Below are 18,714 nucleotides of genomic sequence, written 5' to 3'. Positions count from 1 at the left end.
ATCTTAAGTTAGGTTAGGATTCCATAAACTATCATTTGATGATCTTAAGTTAGGTTAGGATTCCTTAAACAATCATTTGATGATCTTAAGTTAGGTTAGGATTCCTTAAACAATCATTTGATGATCTTAAGTTAGGTTAGGATTCCTTAAACAGTCATTTGATGATCTTAAGTTAGGCTAAGATTCTTTAAACAATCTTTTGATGATCTTAAGTTAGGTTAGGATTCCATAAACTCTCATTTGATGATCTTAAGTTAGGTAAGGATTCCTTAAACAATCATTTGATGATCTTAAGTTAGGTTAGGATTCCTTAAACAATCATTTGATGATCTTAAGTTAGGTCAGGATTCCTTAAACAATCATTTGATGATCTTCAGTTAGGTTAGGATTCCTTAAACAATCATTTGATGATCTTAAGTTAGGTTAGGATTCCTTAAACAGTCATCTGATCATCTTAAGTTAGGCTAGGATTCGTTAAACAATCATTTGATGATTCCTTAATCATCATCTTAAGTTAGGTTAGCTTCCTTAAACAATCATTTGTTGATCTTAAGTTATGTTAGGATTCCTTAAACAATCATTTGATGATCTTAAGTTAGGTTGTGATTCCTTAAACAATCATTTGATGATCTTAAGTTAGGTTAGGATTCCTTAAACAATCATTGATGATACTAAGTTAGGTTAGGATTACTTAAACAATCATTTGATGATCTTAAGTTATGTTAGGATTCCTTAAAAAATCATTTGATGATCTTAAGTTAGGTTAGGATTCCTTAAACAATCATTTGATGATCTTAATTTAGGTTAGGATTCCTTAAACAATCATTTGATGATCTTAAGTTAGGTTAGGATTCCTTAAACTATCATTTGATGATCTTAAGTTAGGTTAGGATTCCTTAAACAATCATTTGATGATCTTAAGTTAGGTTAGGATTCCATAAACAATCATTTGATGATCTTAAGTTAGGTTAGGATTCCTTAAACAATCATTTGATGATCTTAAGTTAGGTTAGGATTCCTTAAATAATCATTTGATGATCTTAAGTTAGGTTAGGATTCCTTAAACAATCATTTGATGATCTTAAATTAGGTTAGGATTCCTTAAACAATCATTTGATGATCTTAAGTTAGGTTAGGATTCCTTTAACTATCATTTGATGATCTTAAGTTAGGTTTGGATTCCTTAAATAATCCTTTGATTATCTTAAGTTGGGTTAGGATTACTTAAGCAATCATTTGATGATCTTAAGTTAGTTTAGGATTACTTAAACAATCATTTTATGATCTTAAGTTAGGTTAGGATTCCTTAAACAATCATTTGACGATGTTAAGTTAGGTTAGGATTCCTTAAACAATAATTTGATGATCTTAAGTTAGGTTAGGATTCCTTAAACAATCATTTGATGATCTTAAGTTAGGTTAGGATTCCCTAAACTCTCATTTGATGATCTTAAGTTAGGTTAGGATTCCTTAAACAATCATTTGATGATCTTAAGTTAGGTTAGGATTCCTTAAACAATCATTTGATGATCTTAAGTTAGGTTAGGATTCCTTAAACAGTCATTTGATGATCTTAAGTTAGGCTAAGATTCCTTAAACAATCTTTTGATGATCTTAAGTTAGGTTAGGATTCCTTAAACAATCATTTGATGATCTTAAGTTAGGTTAGGATTCCTTAAACAATCATTTGATGATCTGAAGTTAGGTTAGGATTCCTTAAGTTAGGTTAGGCAATGCATGTATGTGCATAAAATCGAGAAAAGAAAGAGTTTGGGCTTCAGGATCTCACTTTGAACCCCAAAATTACCCAGAGTAAAACTTGTTTATGATTTCATTTTGAACAAGACATAGCACATCCATCATTTCACTTACATACATCTAATGAATGTCAGTACAAAGACACACCAGGTGTAAGACACACCTTTGCCTCAGGTGTGAAATGGGACATTGTAACATAGGCCTGTTGATACTTTTGGGTTTGGGGTTGCCCTTATCATTTTGCACTTGGAAACATGTTTTACAATACCTTAAAGAAAAATTTCTTCGAAATAACTTTAATTAAAATGAATGCTATGACATTTAGATGCAATGCTTTGTACCACCTGGGGGTTGAAATTAGACCCAGGTGCAGAGGCTGGGCTACCTACCATCCGTCGTCACCAAAAGGGCACTAGATATCAGAATTTGAATTAACTGAGCTCACTTTGACTTCTCTACAATCATCTGTTTGATTTGTTGAAGACAAGAGTAACACAGATGAAAGTAATTTAAAGACTTTGGAAGTCACTACACAGAATGTACTTACGAGTAAGTTGAAAAAAAAATTTTTTCTTGCATTTTCAAACCTATAGATAAAAATATACCCTTTGTTTTCTTTTCAGGGTGGATTATTTGTTTTTGACACTGTGGATTATTTTGGTGCGGGATTTATAATTTATGTTCTAGTGGTCTTTGAAACAATTGCAATTTCCTGGATATATGGTAAGTGTCCGTTTACTAACAATTTGAAAAAATTTATAGTTATTTAAATTTTTGGAACAATAGATTTGAATGGATTGCAGAGTACAGGGAATATTAAGGGGGGTGATGAATTCAATCAAAAGAGACTATCTGCTATTCAGGCTGTCAACAGGGAATACATTTAATATATCACAAATAGCTAAGGTATTAATATGAAGCTTTAAGGGCATATTGAGGGGGATTTAAAACTAAACCAAAAGACACTAGACATCAAGACAACTAAATCAGACACCTCCCTCCCCCAACATATCTCAGGAACTGCTGTGAATAATAAGTTGAAATTTTCACGGCATTTTGCGGGAAATGTTAAATTAAGCAAATGAAGCTAAGAGAGGAAAGGAAATAATAAATGAAAAATATAAAATAAAAAAAGGGCGAGAAAACAAGGATTTTCTCAGCCAGTGGCAAAACATGAAGACGAAGAAGAAGCAAATATTTCGATAAGGACCTCCGCCAGGTCGTCGTCAGTGCTAAACAAAAAATAAAAAAACAACAAAAATTTAAACTTTTGAAGTTTACTTGACAAAAAGCGAACAGACACTCTTCATATAGAATATACCTCAAGAACAGCTAGGAGTATTGAGTTGAAATTTTCCGTGCAAGTTAATCAGGGCAAGTATCGATACCGAGAAACAACAGAGAAGACAAACTTGTTTCGCTGTCTCGATTCAGTTTACATCAAAAACGCTAGTTTTGTTCCATATTATAATTTTTCCCTTTCGATTTTTGAGCGCAGAGGAAGGCTTAGTAAAGTTCTTTGCGGAAATTGTCCTATTATTACTTCTTCTATTACTGCTAAACTACTCCAAATTCAACTTCGATTGTAACTTTTTGTTAGGCTAAGAGTACTAAGATAACATGGGGCATCAAAAGGGGGTCAAAACGGCACATCAGCAATTTTTTGGAACGACTTACCGTATCAAGGTGAAACTTCCGGGACTTCATAAGAGGGAAGCTCAACTGTCCAAAAGGCAACATGTAAATGCTACTACGGTCATTAATACTGTTGCTATTTGTGTTACCGCTACTGCTAATATAACTTTCGGAGAATACTTAAAGGGGAAGATCAATTGACGAAAAGGAAATATGTACACGCTACTACTAATACTACTATCACTGCTATTTTTAATAGTACTACTACTACTTTAACTAGTACTACTATTGTATTTACCGGTAAGGTTAAGAGCATTAAGATGAAAATTTTAAGAAGTATAGGAATATTTAGGTGATCAAAATGATATATCAGCAATTTCGTAGCAACGGCTAATTTTATTAAGTTGAAATTTACCAGAACTTGATGAGATGGATGTTCAACCGAACAAAAGGCAATAGTTTAATACTACTGCTGCTACTAGTACTAGTGCTATTAATCATAATTTTACCACTAGAAATATTAATACTACTACGGTGGCAACTAAAAAGATGAAATTTCCAGAAATTTTTGGGGGGGAAGGTGAACTGAATCACAACACGCCTTCTGTATGCAGGTTGTCAAAAGGGCGTATCAGCAATATCTTTTGAACAGTTCGGTGTGAGAAGTTGAAACTAACAGGGCCGGTTATGCGGGATGTTGAACTAGCCAAAAGATAATATTTGCAACCTAATGCTATTGCTTTTACTACTACTACTACTACTATTATTATTACTACTTTTACTACTTCTACTAATGCCACTAAAGCTAAGGCTACTACTACTAAATATATTTCTACTGCACCCACTGCTACTTCTATTAGCAATGGTACTAATACAATGGTTGTCAAGTGGTACTAACTGGTACTACCAACACAGATTGTCAAGAGGACGTATCAGCAATGCTTCTGGAACGGTTTATGGTATTGAGTTGAAACTTTCAGCGTGGGATTAGGGGATGATGAAGAAACCAAAGGTACTATGTGCATACTGCTACTAATACTCTTATTTCTACTACAGATATTGCTACTACGTAAACTATGGGTATTTGGGTGAAGCTTTCAAGGAATATTTGGGCAGTTGTTGAACTATATCTAAACGCATCTTGATTTTCAAAAAGGTGACAAAGCAATCTTTCAAGAATGGCATACATTACTAAGTTAGAACCTTAAGGGTAACTTTTGGCAGACTTTGAACTATACAGGAGGCACTATGGGTAAAGTATTAATAATCACTATGGTTACTATAAATAATGACACTAGGGTATTAAGATGAAACTTTTAGGGAACGTTTAGGGAGAGTTTCAATCAAACGACAAGACTATATGGATGTAGGTTTTGAAAAGGGCATATCAGCAACATTATTGAAACTTTTAAAGCATCTAGTTCAGTTGGAAATGAGAAGTTCTACTGCCCTTCATAAGAGTCAAAACGGATTAGAGGGCAAGCAGTCTTCATCCCAGTCCCATTCATATTCCAAATACATCCAATCAAACTTTTGAGACAGTTATTTTTTTAGCATAGTAGAACGGTCCAGTAGCTATGTCTCTAGGGATAATGGGTATGTCAGACCCCCACTGTTACGCAATTCGTCCAGTAATCTTTAAAACTAAGTTTTGCTTTAAAACTAAAAGAAAACAAACTGTGTCTATGATTACCTAAAAGACATCTCTGCAATACCTGGAGAACAACTGAGGGCAGGTGCGTCCCGAGACTCATTTCATTGGGGTCGCTCTTTGTAAATTTTACCGAATCACTACCTTATTAATGCCGAATTTTCTGCAGAAATCAAGAATTTTTTCTAAATTTCAGAGAATTTTGCAAAATTTCTGCCAAAATTTTCAACTTCGGCAAAAATTTTACCGAATGCTAAAAACATTGGAGGGGCGGCGCGGCCAAAATGTACTTCGAAACAACAACTGAGGTAACACTGACTAGATAAACCCCGAGACAACAATATAAACACATTATCAGTAATATGTTTCAAACGAGAAACTTCCAAAATGCACTTTGAAACATCAACCGAGGTAACAATGACTAAGATAAGACCCGACATAACCGTAAAAAAACATTCCCAGTCATATGTTTTAAACATAAAACTTCCAAATACACTTTGAAAACATCAACTGAGGTTAAACTGACAAGATAAACCATGACTCAACAGTACAGAAGTAATTCTGAGTCATAAGTTTCAAACCAGAAACTTCCAAAATGCACTTTGAAACATCAACTGAGGTAGACCACGACACAACAGTATAAAAACATTTTGAGTCATGCGTTTCAAGCGAGGAGCTTCCAAAATACACTTTGAAAAAATCAACTGAGGGAACACTGACAAGATAAATCACTACACCACTGTATAGAAAAATTTTGAGGTATGTATTTCAAACGAGAAAATGACCTTTGAAACATCAACTGAGGTAGCACTGAGGAGATAAACCACGACACAACAGTATAAAAATATTCTGAGTCGTAAATTTCAGCAAGAAAGTTCCAAAATGCACTTTGAAACATCAATTGAGGTAACACTGACAAGATAAACCACGACAGAATAGTTTAAAAATATTATGAGTAAGAAATTTCAAAAGAGAAACTTCTAAAATACATTTTGAAACATCAACTGAGGTAGTACAGACAAGATAAACCATGACACAACGGAATAAAAACATTCTGAGTCATACTTTTTAAACGAGAAACTTCAAAATACACTTTGAAGACATCAACTGAGATAAACCACGACACAACAGTATAAGAACATTCTGAGTCATTTGTTTCAAACGCGAAACTTCCAAAATATACTTTGAAAGCATCAACTGAGGTAACACTGACAAGATAAACCTCAACACAACAGTATAAAATTATTCTGAGTCATAAATTTCATACGAGGAATTTCCAAAATGCACTTTGAAACATCAACTGAGGTAACACTGACAAGATAAACCACGACAGAATAGTTTAAAAATATTATGAGTCACAAGTTTCAAACGAGAAAACTCCAAAATGCACTTTGAAAGCATCAACTGAGGTAACACTGACAAGATAAACCTCAACACAACAGTATAAAATTATTCTGAGTCATAAATTTCATACGAGGAATTTCCAAAATGCACTTTGAAACATCAACTGAGGTAACACTGACAAGATAAACCACGACAGAATAGTTTTAAAATATTATGAGTCACAAGTTTCAAACGATAAACTTCCAAAATGCACTTTTAAACATCAGCTGAGGCAACACTGTTTAAAAATATTATGAATCATAAGTTTCAAACGAGAAACTTCAGAAATGCACTTTGAAAAATAAACTGATGTAACACTGACAAGATAAACCACGACACACCACTATCAAAACATTCTGAGTCACACGTTTCAAACGAGAAACTTCAAAAATGTACTTTAAAACATCAACTGAGGTAATACTGATAAGATAAACCATGACACAAGACTATAAAACCTTCTGAGTCAAACGTTTCACACCAGAAAGTTGAAACATCAACTGACGTAACACTGAGAATATAAACCACGACACAATATAATAAAAACATGCTGAGTTATACATTACAAACGAGAAATTTCCAAAATGCACTTTGAACATCAACTGAGGCAACACTGACAAGATAAACCATGACACAATAGTCTAAAAATATTCTGAGTCATATGTTTCAAACAAGAAACTCCCAAACAACACTTTGAAAACATCAACTGAGGTAACACTGACAAGACAAACCACGGCACAACAGTATAAAAACATTCCGAGTCATACGTTTTAAACGAGAAACTTCCAAAATGCACTTTTAAACATCAAATGAGGTAACACTGACTAGATAAACCACGACACAACAGTTTAAAAATATTCTGAGTCGTACTTTTCAAACAAGAAACTTCAAAAATGCACTTTGAAACATAAACTGATGTAACACTGACACGATAAATCAGGACACAACAGTATAAAAGCATTCTGATTCATACGTGTCATACAAGAAACTTCCAAAATGCACTTTGAAAACATCAACTTTGAGGTAATACTAACAAAATAAACCTCGACACAACACTACACAAATATTCTGAGTCATACGTTTCAAACGAGAAACTTCCAAAATGCTCATTGAAAAATCAACTGAGGTAAAACTGACAAGACATTTACGTTTCAACATTCTGAGTCATATGTGTCAAACAAGAAACTTCCAAAATACACTTTGAAAATATCAACTGAGATAACACTGACAAGATAAATCACAACACAACTTAATAAAAATTTTTGAGTTATACGTTTCAAACATGGAAATGCACTTTGAAACATCAACTGAGACTACTGACAGGATAAACCACTGTTTTGTCGTGGTTTATCTTGTCAGTATTACCTTAGTTGATGTATCAAAGTGCATTTTGGAAGTTCTTCGTTTGAAACATATGACTAGAATGTTTTTATACTGTTGTGTCGTGGTTTATCTTGTCAGTGTTACCTCAGCTGATGGTTTCAAATTGTATTTTGGAAGTTTCTCGAATGAAACGTATGACTCAGATTGTTTTTATACTGTTGTGTCGTGGTTTGTCTTGTCTGTGTTACTCTCAGTTGATGTTTCAAAGTGTATTTTCTCGTTTGAAACGTATAACTCAAAATGATTTTATGCAGTTGTATTGTGATTTATCTTGTCAGTGTTACCTCAGTTGATACTTTCAATGTGTATTTTGGAAGTTTCTCGTTTGAAACATATGACTCAGAATTTTGAAACGTAAATGTCTTGTCAGTGTCACCTCAGTTTATGTTTCAAAGTGCAGTTTGGAAGTTTCTTGTTTAAAACGTATTACTATTATTTTCATACTGTTTTGTCGTGGATTATCTTGTAAGTGTTACCTCAATTGATTTTTCCAAAGTATATTTTTTAAGTTTCTCGTAAGAAACATATGAGTCAGAATGCTTTTATACTGTTGTGTTGTTGTTTATCGTGTCAGTGTTACCTCAGTTTATGTTTCAAAGTGCATTTTGGAAGTTTCTCGTTTGAAACGTATGACTCAGAAGGTTTTTATACTGTTTGGATGTAGTTTATCTTGTCAGTTTTACCTCAGTTGGTGTTTTAAAAGTGTATTTTGGAAGTTTCTGGTTTAAAATGGATGACTCTGTTGTTTCACATTTATCTTGTCAATGTTAACTCAATTGATGTTTCAACGTGCATTTTGGAAGTTTCTTGTTTCAAACGTATGACTCACAAGGTTTTTATACTGTTGTGTCGTGGTTTATCTTATCAGTGTTACCTCAGTTGATGGTTTCAAATTGTGTTTTGGAAGTTTCTCGTTTGAATCGTATGACTCAGATTGTTTTTATACTGTTTTATCGTGGTTTATCTTGTCAATGTTATCTCAGTTGATGTTTCATAGTGTATTTTCTCGCTTGAAACGTATAACTCAAAATGTTTTTATGCAGTTGTATTGTGAATTATCTTGTCAGTGTTACCTCAGTTGATATTTTCAAAGTGTATTTTGGAAGTTTCTCATTTGAAACATATGACTCAGAATGTTGAAACGTAACTGTCTTGTCAGTGTTACCTCATTTGATGTTTCAAAACGCATTTTGGAAGTTTCTTATTTTAAACGTATGACTCGGAATATTTTTATACTGTTGTGTCGTGGTTTATCTTGTCAGTGTTACCTCAGTGTATGTTTTCAAAGTGTATTTTGGAAGTTTCTCGTTTGACACGTATGACTCACAATGTTTTATACTGTTGTGTCGTGGTTTATCGTGTCAGTGTCACCTCAGTTAATGTTTCAAAGTGCATTTTGGAAGTTTCTTGTTTGAAACGTATGACTCAGAAGGTTTTTATACTTTTATGTCGTGGTTTATCTTGTCAGTGTTACCTCAGTTGATGTTTCAAAGTGTATTTTGGAAGTTTCTCGTTTGAAATGGAGGACTCAGAATGTTTTTATACTGTTGTGTTGGATTTATCTTGTCAGTGTTAACTCAGTTGATGTTTCAAAGTGCATGTTGGAAGTTTATCGTTTGAAACGTATGACTCACAAGGTTTTTATGCTGTTGTATCAGATTTATCTTGTCAGCGTTAACTCAGTTGATGTTTCAATGTGCATTTTGGAAGTTTCTCGTTTGAAACGTATGACTCACAAGGTTTTTATGCTGTTGTGACGCTGTTTATCTTGTCAGTGTTACCTCAGGTTTCAAATTGTATTTTGGAAGTTTCTCCTATGAAACGTATTACTCAGATTGTTTTATGGTGTTGTGTCATGGTCTATCTTGTCAGTGTTATCTCAGTTGATGTTTCAAAGTGTATTTTCTCGTTTGAAACGTATAGCTCAAAATATTTTTGTACAATTGTATTTTTATTTATCTTGTCATTCTTACCTCAGTTGATACTTTCAAAGTGTGTTTTGGAAGTTTCTCGTTTGAAACATATGACTCAGAATGTTGAAACGTAAATATCTTTTTAGAGTTACCTCAGTTGATGTTTCAAAGTGTACTTTGGAAGTTTCTTGTTTAAAACGTATGACTCGGAATATGTTTATACTGTTGTGTCGTGGTTTATCTTGTCAGTGTCACCTCAGTTGATGTTTCAAAGTATATTTTTTAAGTTTCTCGTAAGAAACTTATGATTCAGAATGCTTTTATACTGTTGTGTAGTTGTTTATCGTGTCAGTGTTACCTCATCTTATGTTTCAAAGTGCATTTTGGAAGTTTCTCGTTTGAAACGTATGAATCGGCATATTTGTGTAATATTCTTTCGTGGTTTATCTTGTCAGTATTACCTCAGTTAATGTTTTCAAAGTGTATTTTGGAAGTTTCTGGTTTGAAATGGATGACTCAGAATGTTTTTATACTGTTGTGTCGGATTTGTCTTGTCAGTGTTAACTCAATTGATGTTTCAAAGTGCATTTTGGATGTTTATCGTTTAAAACGTAAGACTCACAAGGTTTTTATACTGTTGTGTCGAGGTTTATCAAGTCAGTCTTACCTCAGTTTATGTTTCAAAGTGCATTTTGGAAATTTCTCGTTTGAAAGGTATGACTCAGAATGTTTTTATTCTGTTTATCTTGTCATTGTTACCTCAGTTTATGTTTCAAAGTGCATTTTGGAAGTTTCTCGTTTGAAATGTATAATTTTGTGAAAAAGGTTTTAGTAGCTTTTGAGTAAAATTATTATAATGTAAATTATTAAAATACAAATGAAGACACTAAATCAAATAATGTAAATTATAATTTAAGTAATAATAGACTTTTCAGTCTAAACAGTTTAAGGCTTAAAAGGTATTAAGCATTTCAAAAATATTGTGTATTTTTTTTTCTTTTTATCTACAGGATTTAACAGATTCTTCAAAGATATCAAATTTATGACAAATAATTGGCATACCCCATATTGGGATCTGATGTGGACTCTTCTCATACCAGCCATGCTAATTGTAATATTTGTGTTCTCAATGGTTCAGTACCAACCTCTATCCTACGAAGATTATATGTTTCCTGATGCTTTAATTGGTAAGTCCTCTCTTTTCAATGGTTGAATACGAGCCTCAATCATGGGAATATTATGTGTTTTCTGATGCCTTAATTGGTAAGTCTTTTGTTTTCAATGGTTTAGTAAAAGCCTTTATCATACGAAGATTATGTGTTTCCTGATCCCTTAATTTGTAAGTGCACTCTTTTCAACTAAGGAAATTTTACAATCCTGCTGAGCATGAGCTAGGTAAGTCGAGTCAATACTTGCTAAGACCATTCTCCTTATTAGATGAAGTAGATGAACAATAAACGTGTATAGTTAACTAATGTTCACTAGTTGCAGTTTTGAAACCCATCTTTTGATGTTGTGCAACGTGTGCCCAGATCCAGTAAGCAAATAATTATTTTTCATTATCGAGTTCGTAAGTTTCCTTCAATGTTGATGAATTTTATAATTTCATAATTTTAGTTTTGGTGAGTCTAACCTTTGTTGCCTCAGTTTGAGGATCAATTTGAACCTTTCAAGAGAAGTTATTTGAAGGAAAAGGAATCAGGTGACATTAAATTTTGACGTACCTTGACTGATAGATTAGTTCTAAGATTTCCATGTAAATATTCGTTGGAGGTTTTATCCTGGCACCAATTCGCTAAATTTAAAAAAAAAAAAAAAGTGGTTAAATAAGTTATTTTAAGGGAAAGGAATAAGGTGACATTAAATTTTGACGTATCTTGACTGATAGATTAGTTCTATGATTTCCATGTAAATATTCGTCGGAGGTTTTATCCTGGCACTAATTCGCTAAATTTGAAAAAAAAGGGCCAATGAAACTTGGTGTATGGCTGTTTTTATTGAGTTTTGACTTTGGAAAACCGGTTTCCTACAAATGTTGCAAGACGTGACGAAAAAATTATTTGTATTTTGACTATGTTACAGTTATACAATCTAGAAATTAGAAAATTTGTTACAGCTTTGGTATTTGAAGTTTGACATTAAGATTAGAAGGTTAATCTACGTTCTAAGAAAGAATTTTCGTCCAGCCTAACTTTCAACGGTCTTTCATTTATTTTGCCTTGGTTTCATTACAGTTTTTTCTCTGTCTGGTCAGAGTCTACCTCAAAACGTTAATTTTTTTTGTACTTTTTTTCAGCGCTCAGGACGGCTTGGTGGAGGTCCTTTGAAGTGCCTCCTGGTGGAGGTACTTCTTTTCTTAAAAAAACCCTCATTCTTGACTGTCTGAATTATTTTTTGATTTGTTTTATTTTCTTTATCCACCGTAGGGGGCTTATTCTGATTTTCGTCCTCAGCCTTACACAAAAAAGCAAATGAAAAGCTGCCATAAACATTTTTTCATGAACAGCACCAGGTCTGGAACAAGGACCTGATAGGATCTTTACTCTGGAACAGGCCCCCACGAGTGTTGCCATACTCACCAAAATTATTTTAAGCTGGAAGATTTTCAAATCTTCCTGCTCGCTTTGCAAATCTTCATTTCACTTTGCAAATTGTAGCATGAAAAACTATCCATATCTGAATTTAGATACCAAGATAAAACAACAATCCAAGCAACTTTAAAAAAAAAAATACTCTTTCAGGTAGGTACTTCAAAAAATTCAAAGCCATATCACTGTAAGTTTCCTCTGCACTCTCACTTACTCCTATACATCAAACTCTTAGAAACTCCTAGTAGATGACATTAGTCCTTGCTCAGTCCTTCCTCAATTGGTCCTTTCTTCATTTTAACAAACGATATAAAACAAAAACCAAGTAATACAATTTGTTGTGTTATGAAACTCAAAGGACTGGTGATCTGGCGTGATCTGAAATTCACCTTGCAGCTTCCTGAAAAAACAAGGATCCCAATACAGATAGAAGACTTACAATATGAAGTCTACATGCCATGCACATCTTGCAACGAGACAGATTAAAGTAAAAAAATGTATGTAAGATAGACAACTTACGAAAGGTCAAAAACTGGTCAATGCAGAGTGGTGTAATTTCGATCGTGGGAGAAAAAAGAAATAGATTACCTAGCCTTAAACCTTAAATCCACCTGTGCTTCAAAAGGCACCCAGGGTATCATAAAGGAGTCATCAATACTTCCGCAGGTTTGCTACTGCCAGTATATTCTCCCACTAGGGCTGGATTGAGGTGATTCTATAAATGAACTCTTATGACATATGTCACAAAATTCTGACCAATCTTGTCGTGGGTGGACTGGTTTACTATACTCTGCTGCCACTGGATTCTTCTGGGACAGAGTTCTAGAAAGCAAAACTTCTCCTCTCCTGTTCCTGGTTAAGCACCAGTTTTAGGCTATGTAAAAACAGAGCTGACATGATATTGCTTTTATTCCGTAGTCTATTGAAGGCTCAATTGGCTTGACCAATTCTTTTGAACACTTCATTAGTGGTAAATCTGATTTTTTCAATTGTGCTTGCTAGGTATTTGAAATAGACGACTTGTTCTATATTTTGGTCTCTGAAAGTAATGCCAATGAATGAGTTTCTGATAGCCATACATTTATTTTGTCACTATCTATTTTAGAATTACCTGGCAGCCTCTTTCCCTCACTTGGTCTTGGAGTTCTTTAAGTCATAGTTTACACGATTCTAGTACTGCAATGGTGTCAGCAAAGTCGATATTGCTCAGGCGTAATTCAAGATTCAGCGGAATGGCGTCTGTGCTGTTGCTTCGCATTATGTAATCAATCAGAATTACCAAAAGTAGTGGTGACAAAGCGCAGCGTTATTTAACTACTGACCGGATACGGAAGAAGCGTTTTTAGCCATCTGACGTCTTTAAACAGCACTCATTGTCTTGATGGAGAGCAATCCTCTGCAAAACTGTCTTTTCGGGAATTCCGTTGCGCAACTTCTTACAGGTGTGAAGTGGAGGCCTTGGATACAATTCCATAATATCTGAAGATGCAACTAGACGGCGTAATTGTAAAATATTGTACTACCAAACTCATAAATTGGGAGTGAGTTGTCCATATGGACCTCTTTCAGTTATAGGTAGGAAAAGGGCCGCAAATGGTGATAAGGAAAGAGCTCAAGAGAGATGGGCTGAACATTTTTATAATGTACTAAGCCATTATAAAGCTACAGGAAATGATCAAGAGAAGAACAAAAAGTTTATGACACCTTGGATGTGAACGAAGATTTGTTTTATGAGGAAGAAAAAGTGACTGTACTAAAAAGATTAAAAATAATGCGAACAGGGTCGTATCCCGGATTTTGTTCGGGGGGGGGGGGGGTTACCCCAATTTTTTCCGTGGCATTTGTCTAACATCCTCGAGCAACGTTACGTTAGCTCGAGACCGTTAGTCCGCCCCTTGAGAACGAGGACACGTCCACTAGGCATACTTTCGTATCTTTATGGGGATTTTTTTTTTTTTTTTTTTTTTTTAGTAACGCAAAAACAAGACAAGAATTTCCATTAACTTAAATACTACAAGCTAATTTTTTTGTTTTTTTTTAGACAGCAAAAACAGTTAACGCAAAAGAAGCCAAATAGTAGAAGTAGTCTATATATTTTTTAGTTTGTTCTTTTTTTTTAGCTAAAAGTAAGGGCGAATATCTATAAAACGAAAACCAGGCGACGATTTTTCTTCCCTGCAAAAATGTCGATGACCTTGTCAGGGCAGATGTCAACGTACCTATGGACTGCAAGGAGGGCTAAGCCACTCAATCCTTCCGTTCTTCTCCTGTTGAATTTTTTAGCCAGGTTTTGAGCCTTCTGAGCGTTGAGAAACTTCTTTCCGGAGTAGCAGTTCTAACAGATAACGTCGCAAGAACAGCCAGAAACAGAAAAAAATTTGGAAAAAAGATGGCGTCGCATGCCTGAAGCGAAAACACAGCACAAGTAGGCCTCTCTGATACCGGAACATTCTCCCACTTGATGCGCCATAGCTCAATTTCTTGCTCAGCACAAGTAGGCCTCTCTGATACCGGAACATTCTCCCACTTGATGCGCCATAGCTCAATTTCTTGCTTCAGACAGTCTGGCTCGGGAAGAATATTGCCATACAATGACTCCAGGTTTAATGCCTTCAGATCGACAGAAACAATTTTGGCAGGAGAAAGGACGCTGAGATTTGACAGCAGTTTCTGGTGAAGCACAAATCGTTGTTTCAGCTTGGAAGTGAAGGGGTCCAGGAAAGGAATGAAGAGCGAGGGTATATAGTGGTTGAGAAGGTATGGATCGTCTGCATGCATACTCCGCCGCCTCTCGTCCTTGGACGAGAGGGGGCGGAGTCTTGTTCAGATTGTTCAGATTAAGACCAAGGCTTTCGAGAAATCGCAGGATTGATGAAGCCAGACCTTCCCCAGTCAAATCGGAAACTGGTGTAAAACCAAGGAAGGCCTCATGCAGGTTCCCTTTGAAAGTGTAGCGGACCCAAATAGACAGCTACTTGGTATTCGAAACGTCCACCGTTTCATTGGCAAGCACCAAAAAGCATGGACTTGCGTTTACTTTTTCCACAATAGATTGCTGAAGAAGCTCCCCAGATGTGGCGATAATACCATTCTGGATGATGGCAGAAAAATATGTGGCATTTTCGGCCGGAAAAAGAAGATGGTTCTTCAGAACATCGTCACCGTGTCTCGCCCTTAGCCGCAGTAGTGCTCAGAAGTTGCCATCATTGTGAGAAGGTTCTGGATCCGAGACTGAAATGGGGACGGAGTTGTTGGTAACACGAAGGGCAAGCTGTTGTCGTCCACAAAATATCACCGTCTCAACAATTGGTCGCAACTTCTGGCGATTTTCTTGAACCTGCGCTTTCCTCGCCGCGTCTAGTTGGCGCACGATATTGTCCTGTCTTTTCTCAGAGACAGAAATGAAGTTTTCAGTCGATGCGATGCAGTTTCTATGAAACTCTGCTTGTTGGTGAGCTGTGAAGCACTCTATCGCATCCTTCCAGTTCCTGGATAGTTTGGTGACTAGATTCCAAAAGCGCTGGTGGAAGCCTTTGCCAGCTGTCTCTGACGAGAATCGAACGCAAAATCTGAAAAAAGCGGCGTCCTCAGACGGAGAGTAGGACACCCAACTGAAACGACCTAGCCAAGTTAACTGAAACTTCAGCTTCCGTTTTTCGGATGCTGGAAGAATGTATGCCACAAAATGCAATAGGATAATAGCACATATTAACCCTATTTTACAATGCCAGGTCAGGTGAACATGGGGTTACCTACGGTTACCTAATTGCGTAAGCTGATCAGAACTTTTTACCCACAAAATGCAATAGGATTTAGTGTGGGAGCATATTTTTTTTCTGGTAACGTTTTGTCTTTACAGGTATTTTTTAGACTAATTTTTGACTCGGTCAAAAATTTCGGGGGGGGGGTCAAACCGGGTACCCCCCCCCCTGGATACGGCCTTGAATGAGAACTGGGCTGCTGACAGTGTGACGAATGAGTATTTTAAATATGGAGGTTATGAGGTTAGAAATAAATTACTGAAGATTATTAATATGATTTTTGAAAAAGGGGAAGTGCCTGGCGACTTTTGGATGACTTTTGGAAAACCCTAATTAAACACGTGTATAAGACAGGTAATAACAATGAGTTTGGTAATTATAGACGTATTAGTCTCTTTTTGTAGGTATTAAATTACTTAGTATGATGATACTTTTTAGACTTAGAGATGTTGTAGAAAAAGTTTCAAAAGAAGGACAGTGCGTTGCTAGGAAAAGTAGAGGACGTGTTAACCAAATTTTTGTTCTTACATTAATAATTAAGAGTGCCTCAGTCACCAAACACCATTAATCCTCAATCTTAAGGATTGTGAGCTAACTTTAGATTCAGCTGATACAAGGGTCTTAGCAAAGGTTTTATCCTTGTATGGTATTAAATAAAAAAAACAAGTTTTTTTAACTGAAAGTAAGGAGCGACATTAAAACTTAAAACGAACAGAATTTATTCCCTATATGAAAGAAGCTCTCCCCTCCTCAACGCCTCGCTCTTTACGCTAAAGTTTTTCATTGTTTAAAAAAAATAGAGTTGTGAGAAAGTCAAACTTTAGCGTAAAGAGCGAGGCGTTGAGGAGAGGACAGCCTCTTTCATATACGGAATAATTTCTGTTCGTTTTAAGTTTTAATGTCGCTCCTAACTTTCAGTTAAAAAACTTGTTTTTTTATTTAATTTTTGAACGTTTTTGAAAAAATGCAGGTTTTGATCTTGGCTCACCGTACATGAATAATTAAAACAAAATTTGCATATTAATTTACTTTTATTTGGTTAAATGGCTTTCTCGAAACTTGTTTAATTTTATTAACGAAAGTTTTTGCTAGTAATAAATATACGTAACTTACGGGTTAACTCACTTAACGAACTTCTATATTCATATATTTTTAATACGTATATTAGGGGGTTCGCCCCCTAGTTAATACCTTGCTCTTTAAGCGAAAGTTAGAATTTTGTTCCAATTCTTTAAAATTGACCGCTTAATCACATTGGCCGTTCATTAGAATAAATAGCTCTTATGAAAGTACTAAAAAAATATTTGGCTTAAAGAGCGAGGTATTGACTAGGGGGTGTAACTATGAATGGGAATAACACTGCGGTGGTTAAGGTTTAGAGTGAGGTCAGTACCTGTCAAACAGTTCATGGTGAAGGAACTGTAAGTAAGGAGCGACCCGGGTCAATAGTAAACAAAACTCTAAAAAACGGAGTTTTGATACCAATAGAAAAATCAAAAGAATTATATTTTTATGCCGATTTCAAATATACAAGTTTCATCATGTTTAATCTTACCCATCAAAAGATACTCGCCTGAAAAAATTTGCCTTATTTTCGAAAAAAGGGGGAAACAACCCTTAAAAGTCATAAAACTTTATTGAAAATCTCACCATCAGATTCAGAATATCAAAGAACCCTACTATTCAAGTTTCAAGCTCCTATCGGCAAAAATTGGGAATTTTCTATTTTTTCCTAGAAGAAAGGTCACGGATGCGTGTTTATTTGTTTTGTTTTGTTGTTGTTTTTTTTTATCTGTTTTCCCCAGGGGTGATCAAATCGATCCAGTAGTCCTAGAATAACGTGAGAGGGCTCATTCAAACGAAAATTAAAATTTCTATTCCCCGTTTTAAGTGACCAAATAAATTTGAGGACAACTTGGCCCCCTCCTACGCTCATTGTTCTCCCGAAGTCACCCAATCAAAATTTTAAGACAGCCATTTTGTTCAGCATAGTCTAAAATTTAATAAATATGTCTTTGAGGATAACTTAATGCCCCACAGTTCCCGGGGGAAGGGCTGCAAGTTTTGAACTTTGCCCATTATTTACATATAGTGCTGGTTAATGGGAAGTATACAGATGATTTCAGGAGGGATTTTTTCTGGTGCTGGTGGGGGGAGGTCAGATGAGGGGGTTACGGGGAAGGATCTTTCCGTGGAGGATGTTTCCTTGGGGGAAGGGACATTTCTATGAAGGGGGCACCGGATTTCCCAGCATTATTTAAAAAACGATCGGAAATTAAATAAAAAAACAAGTTTTTTCACCTGAAAGTAAGGAGCAACTTTTAAACTTAAAACAAACAGACATTATTACGTATGTGAGGGGTTCACCCCCTAGTCAATACCTCGCTCTTTACGCTAAAGTTTTTTTAGTACTTTCAAAGGAGCTATCTATTCCAATTATCCGGCCTTTCTGATTCAGGGGTTTGTGATTCGAAGAAAATTCGAGCTTTAGCGTAAATAGTGAGGTATTGATTAGGGGGTGAACTCTCTAATATACTTAATAAAACATACGAATATAGAAATTCTTTACGTAAGTTAATTCATAAGTTATGTTAAAACAAAATTTCGAGAAAGCCATTGAGCCAAAAAAAAAAAAGTAAAATTAA

The 18,714-nt window shown here is 35.2% G+C and overlaps 1 protein-coding gene across 1 annotated transcript in view; it reads left to right on the top strand.

Moving 5' to 3' along the window:
- LOC148954752 (sodium-dependent nutrient amino acid transporter 1-like) overlaps nt 1-18,714 on the top strand; it is a 201,006-nt gene that overhangs the window by 131,334 nt on the left and 50,958 nt on the right. Inside the window, exons 10-11 of the mRNA XM_089086726.1 lie at nt 2,382-2,481; nt 10,731-10,907. Coding sequence (XP_088942852.1) covers nt 2,382-2,481; nt 10,731-10,907 — 277 coding nt within the window. The remainder of the gene's footprint in view (nt 1-2,381; nt 2,482-10,730; nt 10,908-18,714) is intronic.

This window comes from Artemia sp. Qi Xiang Cuo, chromosome 3, assembly GCF_049724085.1.
Source record: "Artemia sp. Qi Xiang Cuo chromosome 3, ASM4972408v1, whole genome shotgun sequence".
NCBI lineage: Eukaryota > Metazoa > Arthropoda > Branchiopoda > Anostraca > Artemiidae > Artemia > Artemia sp. Qi Xiang Cuo.
Note: the sequence above shows the minus strand (reverse complement) of the source record. Positions and strands in the feature narration are given on the sequence as shown.